This window comes from Catharus ustulatus, chromosome 5 (assembly GCF_009819885.2).
Source record: "Catharus ustulatus isolate bCatUst1 chromosome 5, bCatUst1.pri.v2, whole genome shotgun sequence".
In the NCBI taxonomy this organism is placed as follows: domain Eukaryota; kingdom Metazoa; phylum Chordata; class Aves; order Passeriformes; family Turdidae; genus Catharus; species Catharus ustulatus.
Genome location: NC_046225.1, coordinates 68,089,861 through 68,108,108, shown reverse-complemented (window position 1 = coordinate 68,108,108; position 18,248 = coordinate 68,089,861). Strand labels below are relative to the sequence as shown.

The following is an 18,248-nucleotide window of genomic DNA, read 5'->3' as shown; positions in this document are numbered from 1 at the left end:
AATTAAATTACCCTACATGAACAGCACACTTAGTTGTATCTCATTGTTATTTTCATTCGAAAGTATTACTAAAGGATCTTTCTGAGTTCAGTTCTTGCCAGTATCTGAGTTCCTTCAATTCAGAGACTGCCAGACACAGAATTTCATATTACATCTTGCTTGAATTTTTGCTCTGATAGATGTTATCTCACTAAGAACACTTTGCCAACTTTGTCTCCTAGACAACTGAAGTCATATTTTTAATGTTACTTTTCCTTTACAGAATAAGTCTTAAAGTATATCAGAATTTTATTTGTTTTCCAAAATTAAATCAGAAAGATTATTTTTTAAAGTTTGCATTAAAAACTGTAGTTATTGAACAAACAAGCGTTTTACAAATCTGTTTTCAACCCCAGAACTACGTTCACAGTAACTGAAAATTAAGTGGGCTGAGCAATACACTGACTTCATTGATTTTCATTTTCCATGTTGTAAAATATGAGGATAAAGAAGAAAACACAGATTATGAGAAGAATATTAGCTCTTAAATACCATTTTGGCTTTAGACAGCAAGTGGAATGCTGGTGAAAATAGGATATAGTCACATATTGGTAATGAGGTATTTTAATGTAAACTTCATGCACTTTTCAAGTTTCAATACCAATAAAGCGTTTTCCTCCTTCTAACCTCAGTTTTACCCCTCAGTTCACATTGTTATTCTTAACCCAGTGTTTTATAACACCATAATTACTCAAAAAACCCTAAAAACCCAAATATGTTGATTTGTCAATTTTAATTCTCAGATTTCAATATGAATATCATTAATGTACCTAAAAATAAGACTTCTAGACAAAAGTGCTAGGAAGCTTTCAAGGGATACACAAGGATGTGGTCTAGATATTTATAAAGGCTAACTTCAGAAATAGCTCTCCTCTGAACCACCCCTGACAGAGCTTACATTCTCCCTCAGGAGATCCCTCACCTCTAACAGATGAGAGGAGATCAATCTGGATAAACTCTGTGAAAACTATTCTTACATTAAACTGTCACCATGACATCCAGGGAAGGCAACAAACTGCTGAAAATTGGACACAGGGGAAAAAAACCCAAACCAGTCAAATTATCTCCAGAGATTTCTAGGAACAAAAGTTGCAATTGGTGTATTATTTTGAATTCTAAGAAAATAACAGGGCTTACAGATTAAGAACATTTTTAACACCCATATAAAATACCTGAAGAGTGAACATAAAGACCCTTTAAAGATACAGCTTAATTTCTCCAAAGTAACAGATAAGTCTTCTAAAGACTTAGCTAAGAAAAAAATACTTTATGTTCTTTATACTTGAGTCAAAGCCCACATCTCCAATGGTAACCAACACTGAAGCATAATGGAAAGAAGTATAAAGTGATTCATCCTGTAAAAAACAAATTTACAATATGAAAAACTGATAGTCATTTCTATTAGGTTAAGAATTATCTGAGTATTGCATCATAGCATAATGAGAAAATGTAATTAGCCTAGTTAAGCAGAAACATTGATGCTAATTAGAAACAGAATCTCCCAAAAATAAACTCTAACTTGAGTATTTCAGGCATCATCTAACCACAAGGAAAATGTGAAATGCTATGAAATGATATTAAAAAATAAGAAACTATCAGAGAGATTAAAAGTTCAGAAAACTACCATGAAATGAAAAACTACATTTAGTTATTTCACGGGTATATCAGGCTGATGAAAGAAAAATGCAGTTTATGGTTAACATAGCAAACAGAAAGTATTTTAAGTATTTATGAGTTTTCAGGCCTCTGATTTTCACTTCAGAAGAGAAGCAATTACAACTATCTTTTATTACTTGCCTTATTTTTCTTAGCAAAGTGTGAAAAGGTCTGAAGAGTTCAGACATATCTTCTGGTTTATGGTCCAAGTTTAATGGTCCCTCGGAGTAGACAACAAGGCCACTGTAATTCAAACACATGCATGAACACACACAAAAATGAAAATTTTATTACACAGAGCAACCACTGAATAGTCAGAAAAGCAACTGTACACAAACATTAGAACGACATTTAGCTACATCTCATTATCTTATTTTTGTGTTATTCACCCACAGCTAGAATTAGATGCTATTTAAATTAACAGGAAAAAGATCTCCTCTACTCTGTTGCCCTTTCTTAAGCATGGCAGAAAGCAATGGAAGCACAAAGGGAAGAACACACATTTATTTCACTGCTGCAGCTGAATTTAAAAAAACCCACAGGAAACCTATTATCAAGTACATTGGGGAAGGTCCACTGATTTGAGATCTCGCAGATGGTTTTTTCCTTTCCAGTCTAAATAATTTCCAGGTAAGGCAGCTGATTCCTGAGCTCCTAGTTTTCTACCTCTAAGATAAATATAACCTGGTATTGACATACGGTAAAAAAAAGAAACCGATTTTCTTAATCACATAAAACACATTTTGAAGAAACCATGCTTCTAAATCAAATCAGCACTTGTACAAATTTCCCTGGAAAGAGGTAAATTCACAATCCTGAGACCCTCCAGGTACTTCACCGTAGAGATGTCAATAGCTCCTCCTGAACAAATCACCACAGCCCAAACCAGTTTGTGTGTCAGGGATTAAACAAAATTCACCTTTGTATCTGCTCTGCCACACCATACTGTGTCTGAGAGTGGATTTCCACCAGGCACCACTCTGCTTAAAACTATTTAATCCTCTGCCCACTGCAAAAACAATGTGTGCTTTCCAAAGGCAACCTCTTCTCACAGTTGAGATTACATCAGTTTTCTTTTTCCAAGGCCATTTTCCCTTTCCTGTCCCATAGTGTCAGTGCTGTCACCCAAGGTATTTCAAAGGCACATTCCTTTTCTTAAATTATTTGTTGCTTCAGAGAGCTATCCAGCATCCAAATCACCCAGAGTAAAGGTAACCCTTGGCTAACAAGACTGCCAAAGTCTTTTGGTCACCAGTTCTTCCCCAGCAAGCACCCGTGTGACCACCAAAGACTCTCTAAGACACAGCAGCAAAGTTGATGTCACAAACTGTATGAATTCCTCTGAAGTATTAAAAAAAAAAAAAAAAAAAAAAAAAAAAAAAGGAAGAAGGGGATAAGGGGATTAGGTTTTTGAGGACAGGAGTAGGGAAGAGATGAGAGAGAGAAAAAGTTGCTTCCATTGCAAGTTGCCTTTTTTTTTTGTGGCTTAAGACAAATTATCTTGTTGCCAAGGATACATAATTTTATCTTTTTTTCTACGTTTTGCAAGCTTCAACAAGCAGGCTGCCACAAAGTGAAGCAGTTATTGCTGACTCATGTCTTATGCTCTGCATAAGCAAATGTTACTACTCTGCTCAGTGAAAGCTGAAGGTTACTCTCCTCAAACTTCCACCTGATGCCAAGTCACTGTTCCTTTGGTTTCCAGGCAGTTTGAATTGCCACAGAATTTAAATCTTGGAATAAATTAAAAAAAAAAAACTGGGCTAGAGCACTACAGGAAAAAAATATTATGAAATGCCTTCTGTATATGTGTAACATTTGAAAGAGCTCTGAATTCAGCTACAGCTGAATATAGCTCTAGTACTGGAAAGAGCTAAAAATTGCATATTAATATTTCCTACAAGGCTTGTGCTTCTTCTAGAAAACACTGTATATGGATGGGGTAGTTACTCTTTGGAACTTCACATTACAGTGATTTCTTATTGCTGGATAATTAGGAGCAGTTAAACCTCCCCTTCTCTATTCTTTGTAATTTGGGATAGACATGATCTATTTGCCAGAGAGCCCTGGTTTTTCAGTTAGCCATGATGTGACGACTTCACTGTGTCTTCCAGCAGCTTCAAACTGAGTTCTCACATTCCTGTTGTCTTCCAATAATCAGAATATTACTGTTATTATTTTTAGAATGACAGTCAGAGACAATATACTATTTAACAGGAACAACAGGCCACAGGGATTTCCTGAGGAGAAGTGTATTGCACTCAGGATTTGAGGTTTTTTATTTCCCTCAATTATCCTACTTATATTAGCTAACTTTAAAACATTCACAGTGGTAAAATATTAAAAATATGCTGGCTTTATTCCAGAGAAGCTGCTGCCTTAGTAAACCATGAAGACTCATTAGGAAAAATGCATCTGATTTGTTCAATATTGCAAAAACTGCATGAAGCAAAAACACTGTTATAATTCAATCACCTTGAGTGGTCAATACAGGGCATGAATCTACGCAAAAGTTACACATATTAACACTTTCCTTCAAGAGAATTAAGCCAAACCCAACAATTACAATGCAGTTTGCCAAGATAATTCATTCTGAACCTAGAGACATTGAGAAAAACACACAAATTGAAAATTTGCAGTTTTCAAGACTTGTACCCTTAAGTCATCCTATTTTTGAGTGTCACAAAATACTTGCTTCCAAAAAATATTTCTGAGAACATGACATTACAAAGACTGATGTTCCAAGTTTTTATATTTTGTTAGAGGCTGCCTGATCAATTGTTCCTGCCTTCTCTATTTAGAGATATACCATCTTTCTTTTTTTCTTGATATTCTACATTAAACTAGCAATGATACAGAACAAAACAATCCTCCTCTTTTTAAAGAACATTAAAGCAAACTCAGGTGAAATGACAGTCATTCAAAATTCTAAACACAGCTTTCCAAATCTTCAATAAACCTTTCAATGAGGCAGAGCAGTTAAAAATTACTTACCAGACAATGGCTAATCTTGGAATTGTAAACATTAAAGCTGGTTCATAGTCATCTATCATATCTTGAGTGAGGTATCCAAGCCTTAAGGCTCTAAGTAGAAGAACAAAATTATTTAGTAAGACATTAAAGTCTTGAAGACATTTCACTAAGGAAAAATTTGAAAAAAATGTTGTAAGCCAAACCAAACTGATAGTATATAACTCTTGCACTGGTTTTGTACAATCTGAACCAATGTATATAACTGATTGCTTAAGTCTCTGCTTTAAAGAAAAAATAGCATAATAAAAAATCCTTTAAACGCTTAAAGCTTTTACAGTCATTCAAAATCCAATTCAGTTTTACAAAATTTTCTCTATTTACTATTTCATGTCAAGCTTCAGCTTGATACTGAAAACCATTGGTGCTGACAATTTTTCAAATAAAAGGAACATTTTTAAAGTAATAGGGAAAAGTACTTGGTTTCATTTTCAAATACAAATTGCTCTAATTATCAAGGTCAATCTCCACCTTAACTAACAAAAAACCCCAAGAACAGCCAAGAACAGCCCAGTTCTGCACAGCAACTCTTACTTAAGTCTAAGGATTTAATATTTAGGAGGCATACATTGTCTTCAAATACCTTCTCAAATGTCTTAAGCCCCTTTTAAACAAAAATCAATTTTGTTTGGATTTCTTACTCAGCTGTATTTTCCAGCTTTCTTCCTCATTTCCAGATTTCACCATGTTTCATAAATCCTCAAATTTCTTCTATGATTTGTTCATATCAATGCTCAAGATTGCACTGAAAACTGCACACAAGTCCTGTTTTTGGTCCAAAGGAATGGAAATAAGTTTTTCTTCCTTGTGAGCACTAGTCTGGCCACTACTGCTGGTGGTGGACAGGACATAACCACAAAGCAAGCCCTGCTTGGTGCCAACAGTGGACAGCCACACTGGTGTGTGGCCCATTCTCACTTCCTGTTCTTCCTACAGCCCAGACAGATTTTCCAAAGCTACAAGTAAAAAACCATCTTTTTCCTCTTACTGGACAAATACAGAATACCAGAATTGTCAAGGTTGGAAGGGACCTCTGGAGATCACCCAGTGCAATCCCCCTGCCAGGCAGGGTCATCTAGAGCAGGTGACACTGAACCACATCCAGGTGGGTTTGGAATTTCTCCAGAGAGAGAGACTCTACAACCTACAGAGGAAACTATTCTGCAACCTCACAGTGGAGAAATTCTTCCCCATGTTGATGTGAATTTGTCATGTTGTAATTTACAGTCATTACTCCTTGTCCTGTCCCTGGGCACCATGGAATAGAGTCTGGCACCATCCTCTGAATACCCACCTTTGAGATATTTGTGTGTATTGATCACATCCCCTTGGTCCTCTCTCCTCTACACAGGCCCAGCTCCCCCAGCCTCTCCTCCTTAGAGAGATGCTCCAGACCCCTCATCATCTCTGTGCCTCTGCTGGCCATGTGTATGTACATGTATAGTAGATCTTCGACTGATGGAAGGTAATTCCTCCTACTTGTGACCTTTTCTGAGCTGTAATCCTGCGTCCCAAAATGCCTGGCACACCTCTGATCTTGGTGTCATGCACAGATTGTGGCAGTGTGTTCTGCACTCCCCCATTCCTTAATGAAAGGATTGACCACACCAGACCCAGGACCCTACTTCACCAGTTCTCCCAACATGACAGTAAAACCAACGTTTATTCTAAGGGCCTTTTACAGTCAACTGATGTCTAATAATTCTACACAGAACATGATTCACTAATTTTCTTGTAAGAACAGTGCTGCACTGCTCAAAGCCCCACTTAGGCTGAGTATTTCACATGCTGTTCCCCTCTACTGCCCACCTGCAGTCTAGTTAATCTGCCACAAGGGGGAAGAAAAAAAAATGTTCAACACAGTACATTAAAAATTCATACTTTTCTTTGCACCTTATACTTCTAGAAGAACGTATAAATTGCTGAATTGATTTCTTTCATCATCGCCCCTTCATAAATATAGAGCCAAAGACCAGCCTTTTGAGATTTAAAAGAGCTTTTATGAGTTCTTTATGATAATCACTGGAGGTTCACAGATGATTTGAATCATCTCACCCATGTATTCTTGCATGAAATATCATTAAGTCTTGATGCCTTTAATAGATTTAGCTTATTTAAAGGCTTAGTCTTCATGCACACATCTGTAACCAGGAAAACCAAAAATACAGTTATTGTTGGATCATTAATTCTTGTGCTTTGTTTTGTGTTTTTTTAATGTAGAAAACAAAGAAATACAGGCTTCTGCCTGGCAAGCATGCTTAATACCTTTGTACTTGGATACTCACTAGAGAAACAAAATACCTGTTTTACAGCAATTCAAGATTATAGTTAGTGTACTTCTATAAAAACTCTAAGTAAACACAGAAATTAAGATCTAGTCCTTAACTTACCTCTCCACAGTTTCACAGAACAGTACAATAACCTCTTGCTGTACATAGTATTCTTTTGGAGACTTCACAGGTACCATGGCTGACACATAACTACAAAAATTATAAAATAACATACCACTGTTTCACATGTTTTAACTAAAATGATTATAAATAAAACCAAACCTAGGACAAATCATCTTAGAAACCTAAGATTATATTTCCTGTACCAATGATTTCAACAGCACTCACTATGAAAACTGTACTGTGAAAGAATCTATGAGAAACACAGCCAAATTACTTATTGTAGTGGAATTAAGGCAGCTGAAGTCTGTAATGATTTAGAAATATTATAATTATATAGTACATTTGTGATGTAATTATATAATTATGACAGCACATTTAGCTATCAGAACTCTTTACTGTGTGGCCCAGGGCCTTGAAAGGATCTTTACTGCCCCATTTTAAAGACAGAATAGTTTACTCTGAATTTCTTAAAAAGCAAAACAAAAAAAACCCCAACAAAACACCAGAAACCTGAGCAAACATTTTATCTATAAAGTTTTTACCTGAAATTAGATTAGTGAAATTCCGCTACCCAGGTAAGACAGTTTATGACACTTAAAATTTGGCCTCATTTCTATGTGGAATTACTAGCAAAAGCACTAATTCAACAAGGTAGGAAACACTGGTAGAAGTTTAGTGGTTTTCTGTCACTGTATTACTTAATAGGTCATTTGTAGAATACAAGTAACACAGAAAGGGAAGAAGTTGTTTGCAAAACAATGGTAAAGAAAAATGCTGTATGTAGAGTTGGTATTGACAGGCCAAAAACTACACAGACACTGCCAAGAACCACTTACTGATTGTCATTGGTGTCTGCACTCAAACCCACAATTAAAAACATGTTTTTAGACAATGTTTTCAATTATAGTGTTTTCAATGTGACAGAATCATGATGCCTTTCCTAATCAGAAACAAAAACCACTTACCTGAGTAAAAGAACACAAGAGAATAATAATATTGAGGAAGGGCAAGCAGCGATGTGGGACATGACAGTCTATAGGTTATTCCCAAGAAATATTAAAAGACTACCCAATTCTAAGAAACATGTTCTGCTAAGGGCAGCAGTGGCTGTATTGTGTTAGATCCAGACATAATCTTGCCCATTAGCTTGTCTGTGGCTAGCATCACAAACACCTGACACACAGGCAGGTAGCTGGTTACACTCTGAACACAATGCAAGACTGGTCAATGAGACCCTTGATGCAAAAAAGCATCACCTCAAAAAAGTTATTTTTACTTAAACTATAAATCTCCCAAGTCATTTTTCAATCACAAGTTTTCAAATCAGTGAGTTCCTGTGGTTAATCATGGCTTGTGTAAAAGCACTTCTTCCATCAGAATTCAATTTGCCTTCTTAAATTCCCTGGGTACATCTTGATTGTATCACTAAGCACAAGAGAACAAAACCTCATAGTCTCTAGAATATTTGTTATCATTCTTTTTAAACATCTCCTATTTGTTGCCTTTTCCCTGACAAAGAAAACATTAAGAGAAGAGATTTATGGTTTCCTTTTGTGTCTTGGAAATTCTCCCTCAAATGCCATATGCCAGTATGCAAATGGGGGATTATAGTTTATTTGGAGAGAGCAAATGTTGTTTGCTAAAAAGCTATTTAGTTTTCATTATTGCTACACTGGAAGGAAAAATCTAACAATACAACCAATTACTAAAGAAGTCAAATACAATGATAAAAAAATTTACATCCTTTTTCCACTCAAAGAATACAGAGTGAAACAGCCAATTCCAAAAACCAGTAAGCCACAAAACAGCTGCAGTGGCCAAGACATGGCTCACAAAATATTTACTTCATTTCTTTTACCTTAATTCAAACTCAGCAAAAAGGACATCAAAATGCTTGAGGGAATCTTTCATTTTTTCTGTGTAGAGGTTCAAATCCCTTAAGGCCTGGTCACGAATGATATTTCTGACTTCCTCTAGGCTTCGGGTCAGATCCTTGGCCAAGGGCCTCATAGCCATACTCTCAATTTCACGATTCATAATAATTGAACCAGCAGCCAAACACTAGGAAAGATATGAAAAGATAAAACATTAGTTTTCACAAAGTGAAAAATACTTTTATACTTAAAGCACAAGATGTGCTGTTTAATAAGATGTGCTTTTGAAAAAGGGCAGTACTTAGCCCCAGTTGGCTGCAAATTATTAAACAAGTGAAAGATTAAAGGCTGGAATGTCAAGAGTCAAAAGCCTTCACAGAAAAGCTTAGGGAGCAGCTCAGCCAGGGAGACATGAGAAGAGGAGAAGGTTGAACAAGAATCACAGAGCTGACAGAAGAACTAAAGCTATTCTCCCACCAGTCAGGCAATAAGCATTAGTAGGATAGATCCTCTATGCACACACAGATTGCTTGCATAAGAGACGGTGGACTCTAGCAAAACTACAGTCCATGGACTGTTTTGATTTTGTAAAATAGATCTGATCCTTATAAAACAAACAGAAATTCTGCAACTGTAATGTCTCTTGCAGTGAAACTGCTCACACTGGCTATCACACAGGGAGCCAGTTAGGCCAGTAGCCTGCTTCCCACAGAAATTATGATTATATACAAAAATCAGGTCACTGAGTGATTCTTCCCTTCCAGTATCTGGAAAGCAACTATTGAAGAGACTCCTTGCCCTGGGCATTATACATGGCCTCTCTCTGACCAGCTGACAAAGACATTAACAGTAGATTTTTACTGTAACATATTAATAAAACTATTTTTTTAAAAAATCTTGCCACTAAAAACAACTGCTGTCTTTATTCTTTCATGGATACATTTGGAAGACAATGTGCACCAATAAAAATCACACCGGCTGCATTAATAGCAATACATCTATTAACTGACAATATACAAGGTTGTTCTCAAAGATCAGGGCTTTTTTTCCCTTTTTTAAAATCTCCATTTGCAGCTGTGTCACCTCACTCCCTCCCTGGCATCCTGTGGATGGGAGCCACACCTGCAACCCAGTGTGAGGGAAGTGCAGTCCCAGAAGGGATCCTTTCTCAGCAGCCTGATGCATTGATCTGAGGGCACTCAGAGAAGATCATGTTCTTACTTCTTATCAGCTACAGCACTGTTTGTGGGAAGCATGGATAAAGTAAGTGTTACCTGCTGATAGGTATTCTCAGTCTGATAACTCAGTGGTTGTACTGACAAGGACAGAAGTGTGTACTCAAAGCTCGCACAACCTTCTTGCTACGTGAATTTACAGGAGGACAGTACCTACAGCAGTAGGAGTTTGCATTACATCACCACTACATATGTTACTCTCTCTGAAACCAACAGGTCTCTCCAGCCTGATGGTTCCACAGTGAAAGTTGGATTTGGAAACAGGTTCAGCTTATGTAACACAGCAGTGAATAAAACAAGACTGAGGACAGGATTACAAAGCACTGACGTACTAAATTAATTTTATTAATTCTATGAGACTTCTCTGACTCAGAGGAGCTTGCAATTAACAACTGTCAAAGCAAGTTTCAGAAACAGAATGTATGGAGGCATATTGGACTGAACAAGATGGGAACTCTTCATGGAGAACATACACTTGAAAAAGAAAAGAGAAACTGGGCAAGGAAAAAGAAAGATATTAACAGTAGGCCAAGGACTGCTTCAAATACAGGAGAGGCAATACTGAAACAAGACCACAATGTGCTCTTGTGTGGTGGGATGTCTAGACTAATCCACCCACAGCCTCAACAAATTCATGGCATTGCCTTAAGTCACCTTCATGCCAGTAAAAGTGAAGAGTTTATCACTAAAGATGCCACAATGAAATTTTTTCTTAGCCAAAGATGTCAGTACTAATAAATAAATATCTTGCATATTATAGACTTATGTTCTGACACTTCAGGTTTCCTTTGGTTAAAATAATGGAAGCTTATTCACTACAGAAATTCCTTGTTCCTACAGGCTGCCCGAGAAGTAAGTCTTTGAGAGAAACCAGGTAAGAGAAGAAAAGTGCACTTCAGTGTTCTGCACAGGAACTGTTATATTTCTGGCATACACGTGAAACAAGGAAGTTATGTGCAACAAATGACAGCTTGATGTTGTGTACTTAGGATGAGTTATAGCATAACATAGCCATTAAAATAAAGTGACAGCATGCACTTGCATTTGTTGGAGATGAACTTTTGTCCTGATAAAACTCCCTAATACACTTATATTTGTTTCTAAGATCTTCAAAATACAAGATGGCTGACCAGAAAAAGAAAAAAAAGACAAAACAAAGAAAATACTCAGTTGCTAGCCCACAAAATAAGTTTTTATAGAATACTGAAAACACAATTATGAAAATAACCTGGTATGCTGTTAGCCAAATGAAAACCCAGTTCAAGAACCCCATTCCTCTGAGCACCCAGAGCAAGTTATCCTGTTTACCTTGCTCTGTCATTTTTTTTGTACCTCTTCCAGAAAGTCTGAAGAGGTACTTGTGGCTTTATACAACAAAAAAGTGTCTATTAATCCCAAACAACAGAAGCATGACAGACCTACCTCTGCTCCAAACCAAAGCTGTCCTGCAAGGTTGTCATGGCGGATTTCCTCTGGAAACTTCACACAAAAGTCTCGGTTGGCCCGTTCATGTGGAATGCATTCATCCATGATTTGGTTTATGATGTTCAAAACATTATCCTGAAGCAAAACACACAATACCATATATACTATTAGCAAAGAGAACACTTTTTCTGACTGTTTAATAGAATTTATTAGTGAGATACCAACCAATTAAGATAGAAAAAGCAGTATTTAACTCTCACAGTGTTCATATACACAGTGAAAACAGAGAATACTGGATAGAAACGAGAGCAGCAAATTTCCCAGATTAGTTGCAATTAACTTTGACTACTTTAATGGGACTTCTGATGAGGTGGCATGATATAAAAAGTTCTTTACCTCTAGCTATCTGTACATATCAGTAAATTAACTGGAAGTACAAGTAAATTATACTTCTTCCATTTCCTCTCACCAGCCCCAACAATAGGGACTCCCATTATTCCCAAAAAGAGCACCTGACAGGGTACCTTGGAGTTGTTAGAAACTGAGTTATATTGGGCTCATTGTGGTTGAGTATATTTAAATTCATCCTGGTAACTCAAAGCAGTTTACACACCTGAGTCCTGAGTGGCCAAGGGCTGGAACACTCACCTGCCACCTCCTCCCCCAGCCACCCAGGAGGATAAGGGGACACCACACAAGTTAGAGTTTTAATAACTGCTCTGATCTACCTCTGCATCAGGACAATGATCAAAGACCTATAACCAGTTTCTTGATATGCAGTAAATAATCTGTATTCATTTATTTGAAAAGATAATTTTCACATACCCCTACTGGGAACTGTACAGAATTTGATTAACATAATAAAGGTAGATTGAGAGCATGAAAAAGGCTGAGTGCTTTCATTAAAGATGTTTTGTCTGCCTTATGCTTCTTACGCTATTTACAGAATTCACATTCTATTTAAAATATTTCTCAAACAAATACAACCACATCTGTCTGTGGAAAATTGTTTAACAGATAAAATTGCTTTAAATCTACATTTTACTGTTTTATTTTCACCTGCATTTAAACAACAATAGAAAATAGGAATTTTGAAGAAAACTGCCCCTTTAACATGTTCCCCATCAAGAAAGATAAAATCTATTTTAGCTACAAAAAATACATTTCCTGCAATTTCTCCACAAACTGCTGCACCTGCTGATGCCACAAAGTAATCTTAACATTAAGGCTGTAATTACAGTTGTCTTCATCCAAAATAAGTGAATAAATTAACAATCAGCAATATTTATTACACACTGGTATAAGGTACTTGATGTGTTGACAATTAAAACACTTTCACAATGAAGTATTTTCTGCAAGGCTGTCAAGAGATAAGTTTCATTTCAATAAAGATGTTAAACAAAAAATCCCACCTCATATGGCTAGAACACACAATTAAGTGTAACAATCAACCATCTTCTCTAGAAATAAGACTGAAAATTAAATGTCCTGCTGCCCCTCCAGGGCATCCCAACACAGACCATGGCCAGCAGGTATGAGAAGAAACTAGAAAAGGAAACTAGAATCATTGACACAAAATACCTGATTTTAGAGATGTACTGCCATTTTACTACCAGGATCAGTGTGACACTAGCATCCCTCAGAATCCAAAGGGATGTCCCTTGTAGGAACTGAGGGAAAAACCAACCTTCCTAGTGTAATGGCAAGGAGAACTGAAGCTCAAATCCTAGAACAGACCTAAGATGGCCACATCCTGCTGCAGTAGCACCATCCTGAACCACTGGCTGACAAACACTCACCACCTCCTCTCTCCAGAACAGGGAGTTACATAAGCAATCACATCCAAATTGGCATAACACTTCAGGGTCAGAAAAGTCAGAATAATAGGAAATTTCCTACTCTCCATCCCCATCTTAAGTCATGGTATTGAGTATACTTCTCTCACCATTATTTAACTAAATCTACCTGGGAACCAAAGTGTTTTGAAAGGAGGTCTCATAAGAAAACTCCTAAACGACCTAACTCCTACCCAAAGTTACAGAGCAAAGACTGAAACTGAGGATAAAAACATTTAAATTGTAGAAAGGCATGAGTCACTCACGAGGTATTTCAAATCTGTTATTACTAATCTATTTTGAGACCAGGTGCTTTGCCTGTAGCTCTCACTTTATCACCAGAGCAATACAGGTTGGTCTTTATCATTAGGATGAAAAAGCCAGATTCCTGTTTTCAGAGAATTAATCCAAGTTTGTAAAGGCCTTTTTGCATTGGAGAGATACAGTGGCAAAAAGCAATCTCACCAGTTAAAATTTTACAAAAGTTTCAGGAAATACAGAGAAATATTAAGGCAGGGAACTCTGAGAAGAACACTATTCAAATCTGGTTATATCAGACTTAAAGTAATCCAATTACATTTTATTTTAGGACATGATATTCCAATTTATTTTACTTGCCACCAAACTTTAATATGGGGAAATGCAATTTTTCTCTTGCATTTTTTTTTCCTAAAAAGTTACACAGAATAAGATGAAAAGCCATATTGAAAAACCTTCCTCCCTAAATTTTAATTTAATAATTATTTTTTAAATGCAATCTCACTTGACAGTAGCTACAAGACAGATTGAATTTCCCTTACATATCAGTTATATACATATTCAAAAATTCCTGATGTATCAAAGAACATTTTATGCAAATGGAGTAAAGAAAGAGGACTCATAGCTGGTAAGCAACTGTTTCACGGTTTTGTTCTGTTCTTCTAACCATTATACCTGTTAAAAAGCACTACAATTCTTTCTAAATCATCTCAGGAGACAATTATTACAAGCCTCGTGAAATTTTATACCTTAATGCACTTAAATACTGCAAAGTAAAGGCAAGATAATGTAATGAATTAAACTTACAATATACTAATGTTTAATTTGTTTGTTTCCCAGTTAAAAGACATTTAATATTCTTCCTCATTTCTTCAACATTCCTATAATCTCTAGATGTTTCTGCTCCAGAACACCCAAGATCTACCAACACACCTCCATGTAGGTCAGGTATTTTTTTTTTAATATGTGCAATACTACTAAGTTAAACCACAAGTAATTAGAATTTGAATATACACTTCCCAACAGAGATAAATCACAATAGCTCCATCTCCAGCAGCAGCTGTTTGTATGGACTTACCTGGCTTCACACTGGTTATTCTGTTAGAGAGTTAAGTGAAAAAGCCAATTAAAAAGATGGCCATTTTTCCTGCCTAGTCTAGCAGAGATACAGGAAGATTACAGAAAGAACAGTTGATGGAACTTTGATATATAATACATAAATACTGAAAGATTTCTACAAGGTACATTGCTTTTGCTGTTTCAAGATGTGCAATTTCCCAAATTCTCTGTTAGTCTACAGGGTTTATTTTATCATCCTACAGAAGGAAAAAAAAACCAAAACAAACCAACAATTCTCCATCGCTTCCCTTCCCTCTTCCATTCTTCTTATGACACTCAGAGCAGAGTAACGTCCATAAAAAATCTGGAATATTTGCTCCCATAATAATTTCAGCTCTCAGCTGCTTTAAAGCTGGAAGGACGCCAGCCAATTTAGACAGACTATCCAACACATTGTAAGCAAATTAGTCTTTTCTTATAAGAGCTTCAAGAAACATTCAATTTATTTAATTACAGTATTCTGCTTTGTAAGCTAATAACAAATGGGTTTGGATACATGGTAGCACTGAAATTTTGCTCTAATTTAAGCAACAGAAATCAATTAGTTGCAATTGAAGTAGTAAATCTTTCACTTGATCCATCTTTCTACATAAAAGCCTCCAGATTTTAATGCCTCCTTTGGTGCTTTATTTGTTATCTTTTGGTTTATCTGTGTACTGGGATGTGCACAGTTTTGTTTCAGGTGCTCTCTTGAGGCTTTACAGCAGCACAGGCACCCACTGCAGAGATTCTGCTTTGGGATTTACTCCAAACTCCTCATTTCCTGGAAAACACAGCTCAGAGTTTCACATAATAGAGACCATTTATATTTCATTTTGATAGGGAAGATAATGAGTGGCAGTGAGAATGTACGTAGGTAGCCACAGTAGAGGACAAAAAGTTGCTTTATATTTGGTGCATCAGTAATTGGTCATATAATAATCAGAGCATAAAGCTAAAACCAACTGCTGCATTAGCTTCCAGAATAGGTACCAAAAAATGCCAAGAAATTCATCTTTCTTATACTATGAAACAGTGCTCTTCCACAACATCAAATTTAATATGACCTTCCTGAGGTCTTTTGCAAGACCTCTTCAAAGGAAGGTAACTTCCTGTGCTGTCCAGTATTTCTTTAATAGCCATGTTGTGAAATAACAGTAAAATCCAGCCAAGGCAATATGGTCTGCTGTGATATCACCATGAGCTTAATAGATGATATTTTAACCTCTTCTTTTAAGTAAGTCCATGACATTTTTTGTTATCTTTTCTAGCTTGATGGCAAAGTTCCAGAACTCCTTCAACATCACATTATGGCAATCAGAAGTCACTGGTGAACAGAAACTAATGTCAAAAATAAAGGAAGATTTTATTGTAATTGAAGCAATTAGTGAGCATTTAAGGTTTTACAGGCTACTTTAACAGAAGAAACCAGTCACAAGGTGGTGTGAACTCTGATGTAACAAACAGGTTTTCAATGTGCACACAGAAGTCCTGATTCAGAACCCAGACTGATATTTCACATTAGAGATCCAAAGCCTCTCTCTTGCTTTCCCTCCAGTCCATCTTCCACAGAGCCCAAAGGCTGTGCTTTCAGACTCTCTTTGCCTCATCAGCTAATTGATTATTTCCCACTGGCAATGTGGCACTATGGAATTGTTTGAGTTGGGAAAGACCTTTCAGACCTTTCAAGTCCAAGCACTAACCCAGCACTGCCAAGCCCACTGCTAAACCACGTGCCCAAGTGCCACATCTACTCATCTTTTCATTACCTCCAGTGATAGGTGCCTCAGCCACTGTCCTGGGCAGCCTGTTCCAATGTTTGACAACCCTTTTCATGAAGGAAGTTTTTCTAATGTCCCATCTAAAACTCCCCTGCCACAATTTGGGCCATTTCCTCTTGCCTTATGGATTGTTACTGGGGAGAGGAACCTGTCCCCCACCTGGTTACAACCTCAGGTAGTTGTAGAGAACAATAATGTCTCCCCTGAGCCTCCTTTTCTCCAGGCTAAGGATCTCCAGCTGCCTCAGCCACTCAAAAAACTTGTGCTTGGCCACACCATTGCTGATCCAGGCCAGGTGCCACTGGCCTTCTTGGCCACCTGGGCACACCTGGCTCATGTTCAGCCACTCTCAACCAGCACCCCCAGGTCCTTCTCTACTGGGCCCATCCCAGCCCCTCTGCCCCAGCCTGTAGCACTGCAGGGGTTGTTGTGACCCAGGGGCAGGACCCAGCACTGGGCCTTGTTGGACCTCAGATCACTGACCTTGGCCCGCTGATCCAGCCTGTCCAGATCCCTCTGTGGAGCCTTCCTGCCCTCCAGCAGATCAACTCTCCCACCCAACCTGGTATCATCTACAAATTGAGGATGCAACTCATGTATTTCCACTTTCTAAAAGTAACAGCTCTATGTGTGAATTCTGGGGAGCAGCTCCTAGTTTAACCTAGCCCACTACAGAGTAATACCAAAATTCATCATGAAAAGGCAATTTGGATATCTAGCAATTTAAGTTCTGTATTGCCCCAGCCTAGCAACAACTCTCAATAAAATAAAAGAGGAATCCCCATTCACAGAGGGCAGAATGAAGGAGAAGTCATCATGAATTACTGCCACCTTCACTTTGCCTTCCCCTGCTGCAGTGAAAGCATCCTGCATCCCAAACACATTCATTGCTGAGCTGGCATGGATCCAGCTTTCTTCCCTATGGTTCTCTGCTGCAAATTAATTCCCTGACCTGCAGTGCACAGCATTTTCATTCCACTCTGCCCACAGTCTTAGATAACAGGCAATTTCTCAGAATGATATATTTGATCCATGTGAGCAAGTGGAAACACATGAAGAAACTTGTTAACATGAGAAACTACAATTTAAGACTACAGCACTAAACCCTTTTCTCAAAGAAAAATATATTAAAATATTAATCACACCACACATAAGCTCAAATATGAAATGCAGAAAGAAAACACAATTCCATTTAGTTGGAATTGTATTGATGGCCCAAGTAGTCAAGCATTTTATATTTCAGAGCCATTTGCTAATTATTCTACAGTGACTAGAAGTTCCTCAAAAATTATGAAGATAAGCTGTTAAAAAACAATATTTAAAAAGACACAACCATTTTATTTACTGATAATGAATGTTCAACTATGTAGATTTGTTTTTTACCCAACTACAACATTCCACCGATCATTTGACATTACTGGGGGAAAAAAGGCAAATTTAAAATCCATGAACCAAACCAACAAACAAAAAAACCCAACTCTTCTGATACTTTTCCCCAAACAGTTGGGGGAGGGACTGCTTGAATCTGTTCCCTAAAGGGACCCCATTCAGAGTCTTTCTCCCTGAATTTACCCTAAACCAGGACAGTTAATTAATGTATTTAGAACAATCATACTCAAGTTGA

At 37.2% G+C, this 18,248-nt stretch overlaps 1 protein-coding gene across 4 annotated transcripts in view; it reads right to left on the bottom strand.

Annotated features, from left to right (window-relative positions):
• Positions 1 to 18,248, bottom strand: part of ZFYVE28 (zinc finger FYVE-type containing 28) — a 148,396-nt gene that overhangs the window by 49,079 nt on the left and 81,069 nt on the right. For all 4 annotated transcript variants that reach the window (XM_033060645.1, XM_033060646.1, XM_033060647.1 and 1 more), the window contains exons 3-7: positions 11,650 to 11,787; positions 8,977 to 9,179; positions 7,116 to 7,205; positions 4,690 to 4,779; positions 1,837 to 1,938 (exon numbers count right to left, since the gene is read on the bottom strand). In XM_033060645.1, coding sequence (XP_032916536.1) covers positions 1,837 to 1,938; positions 4,690 to 4,779; positions 7,116 to 7,205; positions 8,977 to 9,179; positions 11,650 to 11,787 — 623 coding nt within the window. The remainder of the gene's footprint in view (positions 1 to 1,836; positions 1,939 to 4,689; positions 4,780 to 7,115; positions 7,206 to 8,976; positions 9,180 to 11,649; positions 11,788 to 18,248) is intronic.